This window comes from Mandrillus leucophaeus, unplaced genomic scaffold, assembly GCF_000951045.1.
Source record: "Mandrillus leucophaeus isolate KB7577 unplaced genomic scaffold, Mleu.le_1.0 Scaffold169, whole genome shotgun sequence".
Classification (NCBI taxonomy): Eukaryota; Metazoa; Chordata; class Mammalia; order Primates; family Cercopithecidae; genus Mandrillus; species Mandrillus leucophaeus.
The window spans coordinates 97,604-112,927 of record NW_012101687.1 but is presented as its reverse complement, the minus strand read 5'-3'; the positions used below and the strand labels follow the sequence as shown (position 1 = coordinate 112,927).

Genomic DNA, 15,324 nt, shown 5'->3' with positions numbered 1-15,324 from the left:
GGTTTACACCATTCTCCTGCCTTAGCCTCCTGAGTAGCTGGGACTACAGGCGCCCACCACCTTGCCCGGCTAGTTTTTTGTATTTTTTAGTAGAGACGGGGTTTCACCTTGTTAGCCAGGATGGTCTCCATCTCCTGACCTCATGATCCGCCCGTCTTGGCCTCCCAAAGTGCTGGGATTATAGGCTTGAGCCACCGCGCCCGATCCCTGTATTCTTATTTTTAATTAAGATATAAGTCACAATCATATAAAATTCAACATTTTAAAATGTACCATTCAGGTTATTCACAAGATTGTGTAGCCATCACCTCTATCAAATTCCAGAACATGTTATCATCCCCAAAAGAAAGTCTGTACCTATTAGCAGTCACTCCCTTTCCCCTCTCCCACCAGACCCTGGCAACCAATAAGCTACTTTGTGTCTCTAGACTTGCTTATTCTTAACATTTCACATAAATGGAATCATACAAGATGTGGCATTTCTTGTATGGCTTCTTTCACCTGGGTTCATTCTAATGTTTTCAATGCTCACTCATGGTGTAGCATATATCAGTGCATTATTCCTTTTTATTGCCAAATAATATTCCATTTTATGAATTTACTACATTTTGTTTATTTATCAGTTGTTGGACATTTGGGTTGTTTCCACTTTGGGGCTATTACGAATAATATTGCTATGAAAATCTGTGTGTGAGATGTTTGTGTGGACGTTTCCATTTCTTCGGAATATTTACCTGGGGGTGGAATTGCTGAGTCACATGGTAACAACTTTTTTGAGGAACTACCAGACTGTTTTCCAAACATTTCCAAAATGTTGCGTCATTTTACATTCCCACCAGCAGTGTATGAGGGTTCCAGTTTCTCCACATCCTCACCAGCACTCATTGCTGGCTGTATTTTTTTGTTTGTTTGTTTGTTTTGTTTTTTAATGAAATGTATATTCTGATGTCATCTTTATTTTCATTTCTCCTGACCTCTATCAAGAATGATACCATCTCACCTGGGCACAGTTGCTCATGCCTATAATCTCAGCACTTTGAGAGGCTGAGGCAGGCAGATCACCTGAGGTCAGGAGTTAGAGACCAGTCTGGCCAACATGACAAAACCCCATCTCTACTAAAAACACAACAATTAGCCAGGTGTGGTGACAGGCGCCTGTAGTCCTAGCTACTCAGGAGACTGAGGCAAAAGAATCGCTTGAACCGTGGAGGCAGAGGTTGCAGTGAGCCAAGGCTGAGCCACTGCACTCTAGCCTAGGAGACAAGAGCAAAACTCCATCTTAAAAAAAAAAAAAAAGAAGAAGAATGATACCATCTCAAACTTCATTCTGAGTTGATTGTGAGATGTGCTTGTAGGTTAACAAAACTATGGTTAGAGGTATCTGGATGGATGATATGTACATTCATCTTGTTATCTAAGACTCATGGATTTCCCAAGAATCTTTAATGAACCTTCAGTTAAAAAGAGTACCCAAATTATTTATAACCCTTTTCTAATGCAAAGATTAGAAAAGGATTTTAAAAAATAACTGAGTGGGTTCTTCTTATAAAAGTTCTCAATATAAAATGTTCTCTGTTAAAAATTTTTAGAATATTGGAGGAAACAGTTAAAAATCACCTACCATCCTAAAACCCAGAGTTAACAATAGTTGGCACTTAAAAACCGTTTTATCTTTTTTCTTCATTAAACTGTCATGAATTTAAGTTATCCTACAATTGCATAGGTGGAGGAAATCTAACGTCTTTATTTTGTCAATACCTTATTTCATTGTTCTTACAAGGACTCATCCATTGGTTACAGTAAAAATGCCAACAGCCTAAACTTAGTCAAATCTGTTTGTCTTCAGGCAGGGCTTAGTCTGTCTCTCTCTCTCTCTCTCTCTCTCTCTCTGTCTCTCTCTCTGTCTCTCTCTCTCTCGATGGAGTCTAGCTCTGTCACCCAGGCTGGAGTGCAGTGGCACCATCTTGGCTCTCTGCAACCTCCGCCTTCCAGGTTCAAGTGATTCTCCTGCCACAGCCTCCCGAGTAGCTGGGATTACAGGTGCCTGCCACCACGCCTGACTAATTTTTTTATGTTTTTAGCAGAGACAGGATTTCACCATATTGGCCAGGCTGGTCTTGAACTCCTGGCCTCCAGTGATCTGCTCACCTCAGCCTTCCAAAGTTCTGGGATTACAGGCGTGAGCCACCATGCCCAGCTAGGGCTTAGTCTCTTAAGTAAAAATGTGCCATCTCTCAGGCTGAATCAGTTTTCCACTATTTAATGCGTAGAATTTGGTTGCAAAATATTTTCAGGAAAAAGAAGTTCATATTAAAGATGTTTCCAGTATTCTGAATTTTAAAACAATCAGATCTTCATGAATTTTGGCTCTTACAGTCTTTGAACTAGTAATGGCTTTCAAATGTCTAACATCTCCTGCAGTCATGTTTCTGTTGTGTGATAGCCAGGAGAGAATGTCCTCCTTCCTGACTGCGGTGAATCTAAGGGTCCTCACTTCCCTGTTGCCATGAAAACAAAAAACCTCTTGAAGTCAATGAAAGGATTCTCTCCACCAATCATTTTCTGTGTTATCCCAGTTACCAACTTCACCCCTCATAGAGGAGGAGAAAATTCGGGCCCACCAAGTAGTTCACATATGAGTACTCTGTGTTTTCTGCCATATAATTATCATCCCATACCTTGCTCGCTTGAAAAAACCTGGTGCATTGCAGAGTACTGTGATATGACCCAATTTTGTGTATATGTTGGAGTCAGGTATTTTTTTGATGCAAATGGAAATTTGGAGTTAGATATGCCTTCTTCTGGGTGAGAGTTGAGATCTTAACTAAACAGTAAATGGTATTCTTGTATTCAAACCTGGCCAAAAAAAAAAAAAAGAGGATCCTCTTTTGGTCAATGAAGAGGTGATATTCTGTTATTAAGTTTGTTTTAATAACTGTTTCTGGAACACCTCTATGCAGAAAAACCTCAATGTCTAACAGCATTCCAGGTTTGTGAGAGACCCTAACATCCCAATATTGTTATGTCTATATTGTCTCTACAATGACTAAATACTGCTTTGGTCTACTCATATATGAAGAAAGTCCTTTTAGGTAAATAAAAAGATAAAATGTTTTTAGTAGAATGATTTTCATAAAGAATTTACTTTTTGCTTGTCATGAATAGTACTTGTCAGTAAAATATATAGGGGTTGACTTCCTTCACAGCTTTCTTTGGCAATAAAAAGAAGGGCTTAGAGAGTGAAAGGCGGGTTGGTTTAGGATAAATTTTCTTTAGTTCTCCTTATGTACCCAGAAGCCTTTGTAATGAGTGTTCTGCTGAAGTGAATAAAAAGAAAAGAAAAAGAACAACAAAAGCAATCCAAACTCCTCCACTACCAAAATCTACGGGCTACTTGCTGTATTCAAAACATCTTATGCCAGGCATAGGATGTGGTTTCAGCTCTAGCTAAAAAGTACCTTATCTTCCACTTCTTCAAAAGCTAGGACTTAGGATAGCAAATAATAGATTGCAGAGGGAGAATAGCCTCTGGAGAAAGAAGTGAGAAATTAATTACATGATTTTTACACCTAGGGCCTTACTCCAGCTCTAAAATTCTGTGATTCAAAGATCTGTGAAAAGCATTCGTAATACTCATTGGGCAAAGAGAAAAAAGAAATTACGAAGTATCATTATGGACCTAGGACGTTCCAGGAAAATGCACTGCTGTGATATTGGGCACCTTTTGTGTCACATCTCACAGCCTCTTGGCCAGCCTTGCACGCCAGCCATTGCCACCGCACCTCGACTTAGCGGCCCCATACTCCTGTTTTCCACCCACAAACACACTTTTGTGTTGCCTTTCCCTCCTTCCGTTTCACCCCTCCCATTCCCCCATTCCTGTTTCCTACAATCACTTCCCCAAATAAACTAGCTGCATGCAGGTCCTGCTTTCTGGGGAATCCTAGGCACACACTGTCATCAGGTACAGGTATAGAGTCACTTTCAAAAAAAGTGACATTCAAAAATCAAAACTCGGCCGCGCATGGTGGCTCATGCCTGTAATCCCATCATTTTGGGAGGTTGAGGTAGGAGGATCACTTGAGGTCAGGAGTTCGAGACCAGCTTGGCCAACAAGGTGAAACCCCGTCTCTATTAAAAATACAAAAATTAGCCGGGCATGGTGCCACATGTCTGTGTTCCCAGCAACCCTGGAGGATGAGGCAGGAGAATCACTTGAACCTAGGAGGCGGAGGATGCAGTGAGCCAAGGTCCCGCCACTATACTCCAGCCTGGGCAAAATAGCAAGATTCCATCTCAAAAAGAACCAAAAAACAAAAACCAATACCCAGAGAAAAGATTATTTAAAGGGCCCTTTATGTCATAACTTTTAGTAAAGTATATTTTAGCAAGTATTTATGAGTCAGTTAAAAGATTATTCTGTTTATTAAAAAGTAATTGGATTGAGCATGGTGGCTTGTGCTTATAATCCCAGCACTTTGGGAGGCCAAGGCGGGCAGATCACTTGAGGTCAGGAGATGGAGACTAACCTGACCAACAGGATGAAACCCCGTCTTTACTTAAAAATATATATATATACATATATATACACACACAGCATTTTGGCAACACATTTATAATCCAAAAGCGTAAGTTAAAACTATTATCCTATCTGTTCCAAAAACAAAACTCAAACAAAATAAAAGCCAGAGTAGATCTGAAATAAATGAAAATTGCCATTTAAAAGCATTTATCCTCTCAAAGCCTTGTAATTCCTCTGAAAAATGTAATTACCTCTGAATGAAGCACCAGGTTCCTTGTTTAGTTGCATTCTTCTCTTTTTCAGGCAAATGCCCACAACCCTGTCGAAATGGAGGTAAATGCATTGGTAAAAGCAAATGTAAGTGTTCCAAAGGTTACCAGGGAGACCTCTGTTCAAAGCGTAAGTACCCCATACACATTGCCAATCTGGGCTACGGGGTCATTAAACTAGCAGGAGTCTCTCACTGCATACTTCTGTGCCTACTGCATGTTGCCCGGGCATCACAGTTAACCTTTCTTCACTGACATATATGCTTCCTTATGTAGACCAGAGGTATTGTATGAAATCTGTGCATGTAAAAAAATGGATACTCACACATGCAACTGAATGTTTTAACTATAAGGTGGTTTCTTTGTTTTGTTTTGTTTTGTTTTTTGAGACGGAGTCTCACTCTGTCACCCAGACTGGAGTGCAGTGGCGCAATCTAGGACCATTGCAACCTCCGCCTCCCAGATTTAATTGATTCTCCTGCCTCAGCCTCCTGAATAGCTGGGACTACAGGTGCCTGCCACCACACCCAGCCAATCTTTGTATTTTTTCAGTAGAGATGGGGTTTCACCATCTTGGCCAGGTTGATCCTGAACTCCTGACCTCGTGATCCACCTGCCTCGGCCTCCCGAAGTGTTAGGATTACAGGCGTGAGCCACAGCGCCCAGCCAGGTGTTTTCTTAAGGAAAATAAACTTCCATGATCCAGCAGTTTCAAAATCCTACTGAACGTCTTTTGCAAATGAAAAATATCATGCTTAAAGATCATTCTCAGGACTTTACAAAAAGTCCAAAACCAACTTATGGCTGGAGATTGACTTAGGAAAAAAAATTAGAGGATGAAGCCAAAACTAACACGTTCTAAAGAATTGCAAGGAAAGCAACTATGTAATTCTGTTGAAAAAGGAAAGCTCAGGAAATACTCTTTTTATTTCCTTTGATTCTAGCTGTCTGCGAGCCTGGCTGTGGTGCACATGGAACCTGCCATGAACCCAACAAATGCCAGTGTCAAGAAGGTTGGCATGGAAGACACTGCAATAAAAGTGAGTGGGAGAAATAAAAAGTTGTAAACAAGGAAAAAAATAAAAATAAAAGTGAGTGGGAGACCAGAGAGCCAGCCTTTTCACTTCTGTTTCTTGACTTCAAAGGCTAACAGTCAACCTATAACTCAGCCCTGCTTTCCATTTCATTAAAAGCAGCTTCTCTGCCTCTTCTCCCCCACACTTCTCCACCTCTTTAAACTTTAGAGTCTAAGCTTTAGTGTGTAAAGAGTAATGCATCTTTGTAAAATATCACATCTGTAAAATATCATAAATATTTTCTAGGCTAAATTAGTAATACAGATTGATTTGGGGTAATACAGTATGTTAACTATGAAAGAAATGACATATGAAATTAAGATTTTTAAATCAAATGTGGAATCAGTATCTCCTTGCCTCTGATTTTATAATTCATGATTTGTCAAGTATCATTATAAAACATGAAGCATTTTGCTTCTTAAAATATTTAAATCGTATTGGTAATAGTAAGTAAATGAGTTCCTTTGAGGGAAAGAAAAGGTTTATAAAGTTGTCTGTGGGAGAGATGTGATAATGGAGTTACATTTTTTCAAAATTTACTACCAAAAATGAGCTAGCTATGTAGATAAACAGCTGGCCTCTTTTAGACACACAATGAAACTTGCTAAATGCGTTTAGTATTGATTGTGGTCTCTCCTGTGCTAAGCATGAATCCGAGCACTGGGGACACACCAGTACACAGACAGAAAAGGCCCTGCCTTGTGGAGTGGAGGGACAGTCAATTAGCAAATTACCAAAACAACACAGTTTCAGCATTTCTGGCAGCTAGAACTCAGTCTCCTAAGCTTGGGCCCACTGTCCACTTTAGTTTGAAAAAAGGAAGACATCAGTCACACACCATACTCTTCAAAAACATGATTCCTAGCTGGGAGTGGTGGCGCATGCCTGTAGTCCCAGCTACTTGGGAGACTGAGGCAAAAGGATTTCTTGAATCCAGGAGTTTGAGATCAGCCTGGGCAACATAGCAAGACCCTGTCTCTAAAATTAAATAAATAAATTAATTAATTAATTAAAAAAAGCAAATTCACAAAATTCCAGGTTGTGTCTACCATATTATGTCACCAAAGTAATGGATACAAGTTGAACAAATCACTCACATGTCAGATGTTTTCCTAGACCAGTAGTCTCCAAAGGTTGGTGAATGCAACCCAGTGAGTGTTGAAATTATCCACTGGGGTGCTAAAAGAATATACTAGTTTTTAAATATTTTTTATATTTTAAATTTGATTTATATATATAAATATACATTTAATATACTTATGGTCATCTTTCTAATTTCTAAGTTTTGCTTATATTTTACAATGTTCATATTGTATTAGTTTAATGTAGCTATAATATAATGTATAGATAATGTATCTATAACAGATGTAGTTGTACATCTGTTTACTTTAAGGTAGGTTGGTGTCTGGTCTAAGTTACGTGTATTAGTCTGTTCTTGCACTGCTATGAAGAACTTCCAGACACTGAGTAACCTATAAAGGAAAGAGGTTTGACTCACACTTCCATATGGCTAGGGAGGCCTCAGGAAACTTACAATCATGGCCGAAGGCAAAGGGAGACAGGTACCTTCTTCATAAGGTGGAAGGAGAGAGAATGACCATAGAAGGAACTTGCCAAACACTTATAAAACTATCAGATCTCGTGAAAACTCACTCACTATCAGGAGAACAGCATAGGGGAACCATCCCCATGATTCAATTGCCTCCACCTGGTGTCTCCCTTGACCCATGGGGATTATGGGGATTACAATTCAAGATGAGATTTGGGTGGGGGCACAGCTGAACCGTATCACTACACTAAGCCATTGATTTGATGCTTTTTCTCCATTGAATTAACTGGATGGTTGATTAAATTGGCTTCAGGTGGACACAGTTTAATAAGCAGTGCAGCTCCTCAGGAAAATCACTTCTCTCACAGTGGGAATGGTTGAATGGTATCCCTGCTAGGACATACTGATAAGGAGATCTTCTTTGGACTAAAAGACCTGTAGGAGACTCAATATTTCTAGCGCCATTTTGGAAAAGAGTAAACCGAAGCCCTTATGCCACCCTCAACTGGAGACAAACCCTGAGGCTTGTCTCAGAATCAAAATAACTTTCAAAAATCCTCACACCTAGATCAGACCACACATCCCAGGACTTAGTTACAAAGGTCTTCTAAGACTCACTTCCAGGTCCCAGTGATCCCCACAAGTGATGAAGAGGGGAGAACAAGGGCACTGTTACTTCTGATGTACCCAGTCATTCTTCTAAAGGGAAGGCAAGTTAGGGGCCCTCGTGTAGTAGATGAGCCCTCCTGGCAGGTCTGCCAGCCTCCAAATAGCACCCCCACTTGGAGATTATGCTGCTGAAAGCTTCTGCCATCAGTGTGCCTCCTTCAAATCCAAGCATTGCATGCCAAGAAGATGACCTGGTGCTTGATTCAAATGCAAATGTGTTTTCCAGGAGAAGTCACCCAGTCATTTTGTACATTAGCTAAAATAATTGAACTGAAAGAAGGGGGTTTATTTTGATTAGAGGGAGGTGACAAGGAAGCTCTGAGGCATAGAGTTCTGCTAAGAACATACTTCCAGTGGGATGACACGTTGGGATGTCCAGGGACCCAGGCATCATGGTGAGGAGGAGGATACTGGAGACAGACGTCCCTGCATAGGCTCACCCTCACCAACAGGGAAGTTTGGGCTTCATGGGTCACAGGCCAAGCAGCATGGTAGGGATTTACTCCAGTTCATTGGTGGCTCAGGTTTTGACCACTCCAAGAGCTACTAGACTACATATTGACAATTCAAAGAAACACATTCAGGAAAAAAGTATTCTGTTCTCGGTAGCTGTGTAACGGCATGTTTGCATATAAAAACACAAGGAACAAATAAATGCTGATTTAACTTTGATGCACAAGAAGATGGAGGCAGATTTTTACAATGTAATTTGCTGCCTTGGATCAGTTTTAGGAAATGAGAAATGAGTCACTACCCCCGAGCATCACCCCAAGTAGGAAGAAGGGAGGTCTGAAGTTGTGTAACTCAGTACATTCCATTTACAACCCAGGTGGAAACAGATAGATGACCACCTTGACCAAAACACAAATCTCCATTGATAAGGAAGAGTCAGTTCAAATCTTAACCTTTTCCTTAACACGTATAATGAAAGTCCTTAATTTTTACAAAATTCCTGTCTTATAAGTGCAATAGCCACACCCAATCATGTGATCTTTATGAAGAGTAGGGTCGTCATATTGAACTGGATCAATATCAGCTAGGTTAGGTTTGCAGTGCAGTGAAAAGGATCAATGACCAAATCTGTAGCCGCATTCAAAATTTCAGTGCCAGATCCTTACCAGCCCTTGGATGGAGACTATCCTTCCAGTCACATTCACCCAGATCTTGCATCAAGAGTTTCTGCATGGCGAGAATATATAGAGAATGAGAAATCCAACAGAAACCTGGTTTCATGGAGTTAGTAAAATGGGTTGCTCTTAAGAGAGATCTCTTCAGTCAGGTAGCTTTTTGTGGTCATTGTGGTTTTTCACTCTGGGTTGAAAAGGCAAAAATGGATTTCATTTGAATGGTTAGTAATGAATCTGAAGAGCCTGGTTTTGTAGTTTCTTTCCTTTTAAGCTGTGAATAATTTTGCAGGGTATGGAGCCAGCCTCATACATGCCCTGAGGCCAGCAGGCGCCCAGCTCAGGCAGCACACGCCTTCACTTAAAAAGGCCGAGGAGCGGCGGGATCCACCTGAATCCAATTACATCTGGTGAACTCCGACATCTGAAACGTTTTAAGTTACACCAAGTTCATAGCCTTTGTTAACCTTTCATGTGTTGAATGTTCAAATAATGTTCATTACACTTAAGAATACTGGCCTGAATTTTATTAGCTTCATTATAAATCACTGAGCTGATATTTACTCTTCCTTTTAAGTTTTCTAAGTACGTCTGTAGCATGATGGTATAGATTTTCTTGTTTCAGTGCTTTGGGACAGATTTTATATTATGTCATTTGATCAGGTTAAGATTTTCAGTGTGTAGTTGGCAGATATTTTCAAAATCACAATGCATTTATGGTGTCTGAGGGCAGGGGAACATTCGAAAGGTTAAATTGGGCAAAAATGTGTAAGTCACAAGAATTTGGATGGAGCCATTAATAATGTTGAAGTTACAGCATTTCAGATTTTATTGTCAGATATTTAGATGTTTGTCACATTTTTAAAAAATCGCTCTTAACTTTTAAACTCTCAATACAGTATATTTTGACCTTACCATTATTCCAGAGATTCAGTATTAAAAAAAAAAAATTACACTGTGGTAGTGGCATTTAAACAATATAATATATTCTAAACACAATGAAATAGGGAATATAATGTATGAACTTTTTGCATTGGCTTGAAGCAATGTAATATATTGTAAACAAAACACAGCTCTTACATAATAAACATTTTATACTGTTTGTATGTATAAAATAAAGGTGCTGCTTTAGTTTTCTGAGTGTTGCACGGAGGTGATCTTTGCACATGCTGTCTTATGAAAATAAAGTTGGTTGCAATTTAGTGGTAGTTAATACTTCCAGTATCATAAAGAAACAAAGCTATTCCTTTGTCTACCCCTGCCTTAGCTCTTCAGTGTCAGCCCTCCCTCCCAGCTCTCTAACTGTACTCCAGCCACGCCATACTGCTCTCTGTTGTCACCACCTGCAACGCTATTTATGTCAGGTCTCAGCTTGTTATTTCTTTCAAGAATATTTCACATTCTCACTAAGTAGAATGTGTTAAATATCCCTTGAGTGGAAGACTTTCTCAAGGGTCAGAATGTTATAAATGAAAAGTGCTCCCATGTATTAAAAAACCTGTTGGCACCAAGATTTGAGAGAACCTAGCAAAAAAACAAACAGCCCTATTAGTTCCCAAGTATAGTACATGGGTTATCTTACAATTCTATGAGGCAAGTTATCATTATGCCCTCTTACAGATCAGAAACTGAGGCTTGGAGACAGTAAGATCTCACATGACAGGGACGGGGTTTGAATCTGTGTCATCTGACTCCAAAGTGTACCGCTATGCTGCTCTCCCTCCTTCCTTTTTCTCAGCAGACACAATAGAACACAAAGCTCCACAAATCCTAGAGAGCAGCTTTCCAGCCTATGTTATTCTGATTCTCCCAAGGGAATGTGGACTTAACTTCATAGACAGTCTAATGTCTACAGATTCTCTTCCACTAGGGTGTGGCATTATCAGTTGTGTGATGTAGAGAGGTGACTTGATGACCAGAAGGGATCAAGGGAAAGGCTTTGGCTGAGGGAATGCATCTTTTGATGCAGTGCAGGACCACAGCAACCTCTCCTCTAACTGGGAGAGCCTGGCCTGTCAGCCTGTGATCACATAGACTTGGCAAAGCAGGCTAGGAACCAGGGAACCAACATTGGGATCCCACTATGGGAACAAGTCATTTGTCTAAAGCTATTAAGTAAGTAAAAATCCAAATCTGTGATAATGAAGATTAAGATGGTGGCAGAAAGTCAAGTTTGGCGAGAGGATAATAATCATAGCTAAGGTATATAGTACTTACTTTGTTCTAAGCACTTTAGTTATATTAACTAACAGATTAATAATAGAATGGTAGGGAAGTTAGTCTGAAACAAAGGGTAAACTGCAGTAATCTTGGTTGGTCATCTCTGAACCATTTGAATTGCACATTTCATTAGACATTTTTGAGCACACTGTCCTATATATGACCACTATTTATTAACATGGATAACTGCACTAATATATGCATTATAAAGCCAGAAATGTTAAAGGGAATAGAAAAAATTAGAAATATAGAAAAATAGAAATATATATAGAAATATATATTATATAGAAAAATATAGAAAAATAGAAAGGCCAATAATTGTGACTTTATGGTATATGAAATCATTGTCATTTCTGTTGTGAAGTTACCATACAACAGAACGTGGAGGGGAAGGAAGAAGAAGACAAAGAATGAAAAGGAGGATAGTATCTGCATAAAACGCCTCTAAACAAGAATTTAAAAGTTAAGGTCGTAAGGAGTTAAGTCAGACGTATACCATTGGCAAGATAAAGAAGTAGGAAAAATGAGGCAAAAGGAAATAGTGTAGACAATAAAATTGGTGGAAGAAGGAGGATTGGACAAAAGGCATACATGAGTTCCTGCACACTTGTGAGCGATGGACCATATGCTTATCTCTCACAAGTGTGCAGAAGCTCATATGCACTTTTTGTCCTAACCTCATTCCTCAAAGAGGAAACCATGGTTGGTTAGGAGGCCCAAAGACCATAAATATGAAAACAAACTAGTTGTCAGGAGAAGTTAGACTGCATGAGGTACTTCTATTCGGGCTAGATCAAGAGGTGTAGGTCTGTGGGAATGCTACTTTTTTGGCATCTCTTCAGGCTGATAATCTTTAAAATATTTCTTTCAAATTTATTTATACAGGAACTGCATGAAAACGAGGTGAGGAAGAAAATGCTGACAGAGTTCAGCTTCTCATCCACTATTCCAGACTATATGTCTCCAGGCCTAAAATTCTTTCTGTTCTTATTGCCATATTGAGATATAGCTAGATAGATTGATAGACAGACACAAAATTTACATATTTATGGGCCACATGTGAGTGTTTGTTACATGCAAAGAATGTGTAATGATCAAGTCAGGATAATTGGATTATTTATTATTTTTATGTGTTGGTACCATTTCAAGTCTTCTCTTCTAGTTGCTTTGAAATATACACAATATTGTTGCTAAATACAGTCACCCTAGTCTGCTGTCAAGCATTGGAATTTATTTCTTCTATCTAACTGTATGTTTGTACCCATAACCAACCTCTCTTCACTCCCCCTCTCCCCTCACCCACATTTCGCAGTCTCTGGCATCTGCCATTTTATTCTCTTTGGCACAATTTTAGATTTATATGCTTGTTATGGCCCCAGATAACATAGGCCTTAAGCCAGATCTCACTGAGAGCAGAGAAATGTCTTCTATGGTTCTCGTAAAGAAGTCAGAGTGTCATGTAATACACAATGCTCTCAGTATTATGGACAGAGTAATAACAGACAGGACTATTTCTTTTCATATTCTTCAAGAAGGCACAAATCTTCACTATAAAATATGGTTTCACAAAAGCATTTCTACCAAGGTAGCAGAAGAGAAGGGAATATAGTAAGGTGAGCAATGTTTAAATCGGGTAAAGAAGAAATATTGCCATTTCAAAAGAATTTCCTAAGGCAATAAAAAATAAAGAAATAAAATTTTAAAAAAGACACACATGACTATTTAAAGAAAGGAGTTTTGTGGCAAAAATTCTTAGGCAGCTTATACAAGTGGTGCAAATATAAAAATTTAATAAGCACACTGAATAAATGAGCCTCCATATGGTTCAACATAAAAAATAGAAACTGTATACAGGAAACAGACATCATAAACCAAAGTATTCAGGTGTTCAGCAAGATTTTTTAGAATTCTAATGTAAACTCCAAATGTAAATTGATTTTGTACCTGTTTACTGGTTTATCATTGATGAGTATAAAAATTACAAATGAAATGTAATTTTCATCGAGCTTTGGCATTGCAGGATTTTTCGTGGGAAACATATTTGCCTCTCTCCTCATGTTCAGCTTGCATGACTTGAAATTATCTGACTTTTCTTGAAAGTCCAAACCAGCTAGAGGTCCATGGGATGGCAAAAAAAAAAAAAAAAAAAACTAATGAGATGACAAATAATCCACAAAATCCACAGAAGGATCACTGAAAGTTGACTCCCCGTAGCGTGAGTACTCAGCTTCCTGCTCCAGACGACATGGCAATGGAGAAGTCCAGGTCCTGAGCCTGGATCAGGGGCATGACTGGGAGAGAAGAGTGAGAAGAAAGCAGAGAGCCCAAGCCGTCTATAACTCAGGAGAAGAACAGGCTACATAATTTGAGGGGCCAAGAGTAAAAATGAAAATGTAGAGCTCCTTGTTCAAAAAGCATTAAAATTTTCAAGATGGTGACAGAGCACGCAACAAGCATGAGGCCCTTCTCAAAGCAGTAATCTGTGCAGCTGCACAGTTACCACACCGTGAAGCTGGCCCTGTCAGGGAGCAAGTTCTTAGGTCCATGCATGAGGAAGTTTGGGTAAAATAGAAAACATCCTCCCCTCCTTAGACACTGGCCTCCTCCCTTGCCTTTCTCTTGGCTTCAGCCCTATGGCTGACTGTAAGAACTCAAGCCTTAAGAAAGAAATAATTATTAGCCAACGAATCGGTTATGTCAATGACCATTTACTGAATTTCTTCTGAATTAATATTGCAAACACAAAATTAGGGAAGAGAGTAGATGGCAAATTGAGGGGACAAGTATTTATTTGCTTTATGTTTTAGTCCAAATTGTTTGAACACCAGTTCCTGCTTAGGAAAGGAGTTAGTAGCTTTAAGTTTATAGCTCACAAGGGAAAGATATTTTTCAGAATTCTGTGAACAAGCTATTTTAATCCAAAAGATAATTTGGGGATATTCCAAGTCATAGTTGCTGTTCTTTATTAGAAGAAACACACAGAAACCTGGCTGAGTTGGGATGTTAAGCCTTGTGACAAAAAATAAATTCATCCCCAAACATGGAAGCTTAATTCAATGAGAAGCCATATGACATTTTCCAAAAACCCCCAAAACAAATGTCCCAAAGACCTAAATTAGTCTTGCCTCATTTCAAGAAAACACCCAAAACCAAAAAGAAAATCTGTGATTGTTTTTTTTACTCTGTGAAGATGACCATTTGCTCAAAGTTTGCATTTGAGCCTAAAACATAACATGCTTTGAGGAAAGAACAAAGGCATCCTCTGCAGAAGCAAAGCCACCCATGGCACCAAGTCTACTGGGCATCTTGTCGAAAAATGAATCCTTGGCTGTGTCACACGAGCTAAACCTAAGTATTCTACTGGAATTGTAAAGAACAAGTTTTTGCTTTTCTGTCGGTTGGATATTCCGCCCAGGCTTGTTTATTTGGATTCTGTACTACCTTGTTTCTAATCCAAAACCAGGCCGAGGAGGTGCTTCAGGTTAATGAGCCGAGGTGAGCCTTAAGGTTGCAGTCGTCTGGCTCCACATTTAAGCCAACCTTGAAATGAGGACGTGAACATAGGTTATGCCATGACAACCTACATTGATGCAACTAAGGATGTACTACAGAAAATTACTGCAGCAATTGTGCCTTTAGAAGAAAAAGAAGGGATGGGTGCAGTGGCTCACGTCTGTAATCCCAGCACTTTGGGAGGCCAAGGCAGGCAGATTATGAGGTCAGGAGTTAGAGACCAACCTCACCAACATGATGAAACCCTGTCTCTACTACAAGTACAAAAATTAGCTGGGCGTGGTGGCGTGTGCCTGTAACCCCAGCTACTCAGGAGGCTGAGGCAGGAGAATTGCTTGTACCCAGGAAGCAGATTTTGCAGTGAGCTGAGATCACACCATTG

The 15,324-nt window shown here is 39.5% G+C and overlaps 1 protein-coding gene across 2 annotated transcripts in view; it reads left to right on the top strand.

Annotated features, from left to right (window-relative positions):
- The window catches only part of WIF1 (WNT inhibitory factor 1), a 71,684-nt gene extending 61,335 nt beyond the window's left edge, over positions 1-10,349 (top strand). Inside the window, exons 8-10 of one of the 2 annotated variants that reach the window (XM_011976559.1) lie at positions 4,826-4,879; positions 5,736-5,831; positions 9,502-10,349. In XM_011976559.1, the coding sequence (XP_011831949.1) occupies positions 4,826-4,879; positions 5,736-5,831; positions 9,502-9,623 (272 nt within the window). In that variant the 3' untranslated portion in view covers positions 9,624-10,349. Of the gene's footprint in view, positions 1-4,825; positions 4,922-5,735; positions 5,832-9,501 lie in introns of both variants that reach the window. The other variant, XM_011976558.1, reaches the window with a different exon arrangement.
- The last annotated feature ends 4,975 nt before the right edge of the window (positions 10,350-15,324 follow it).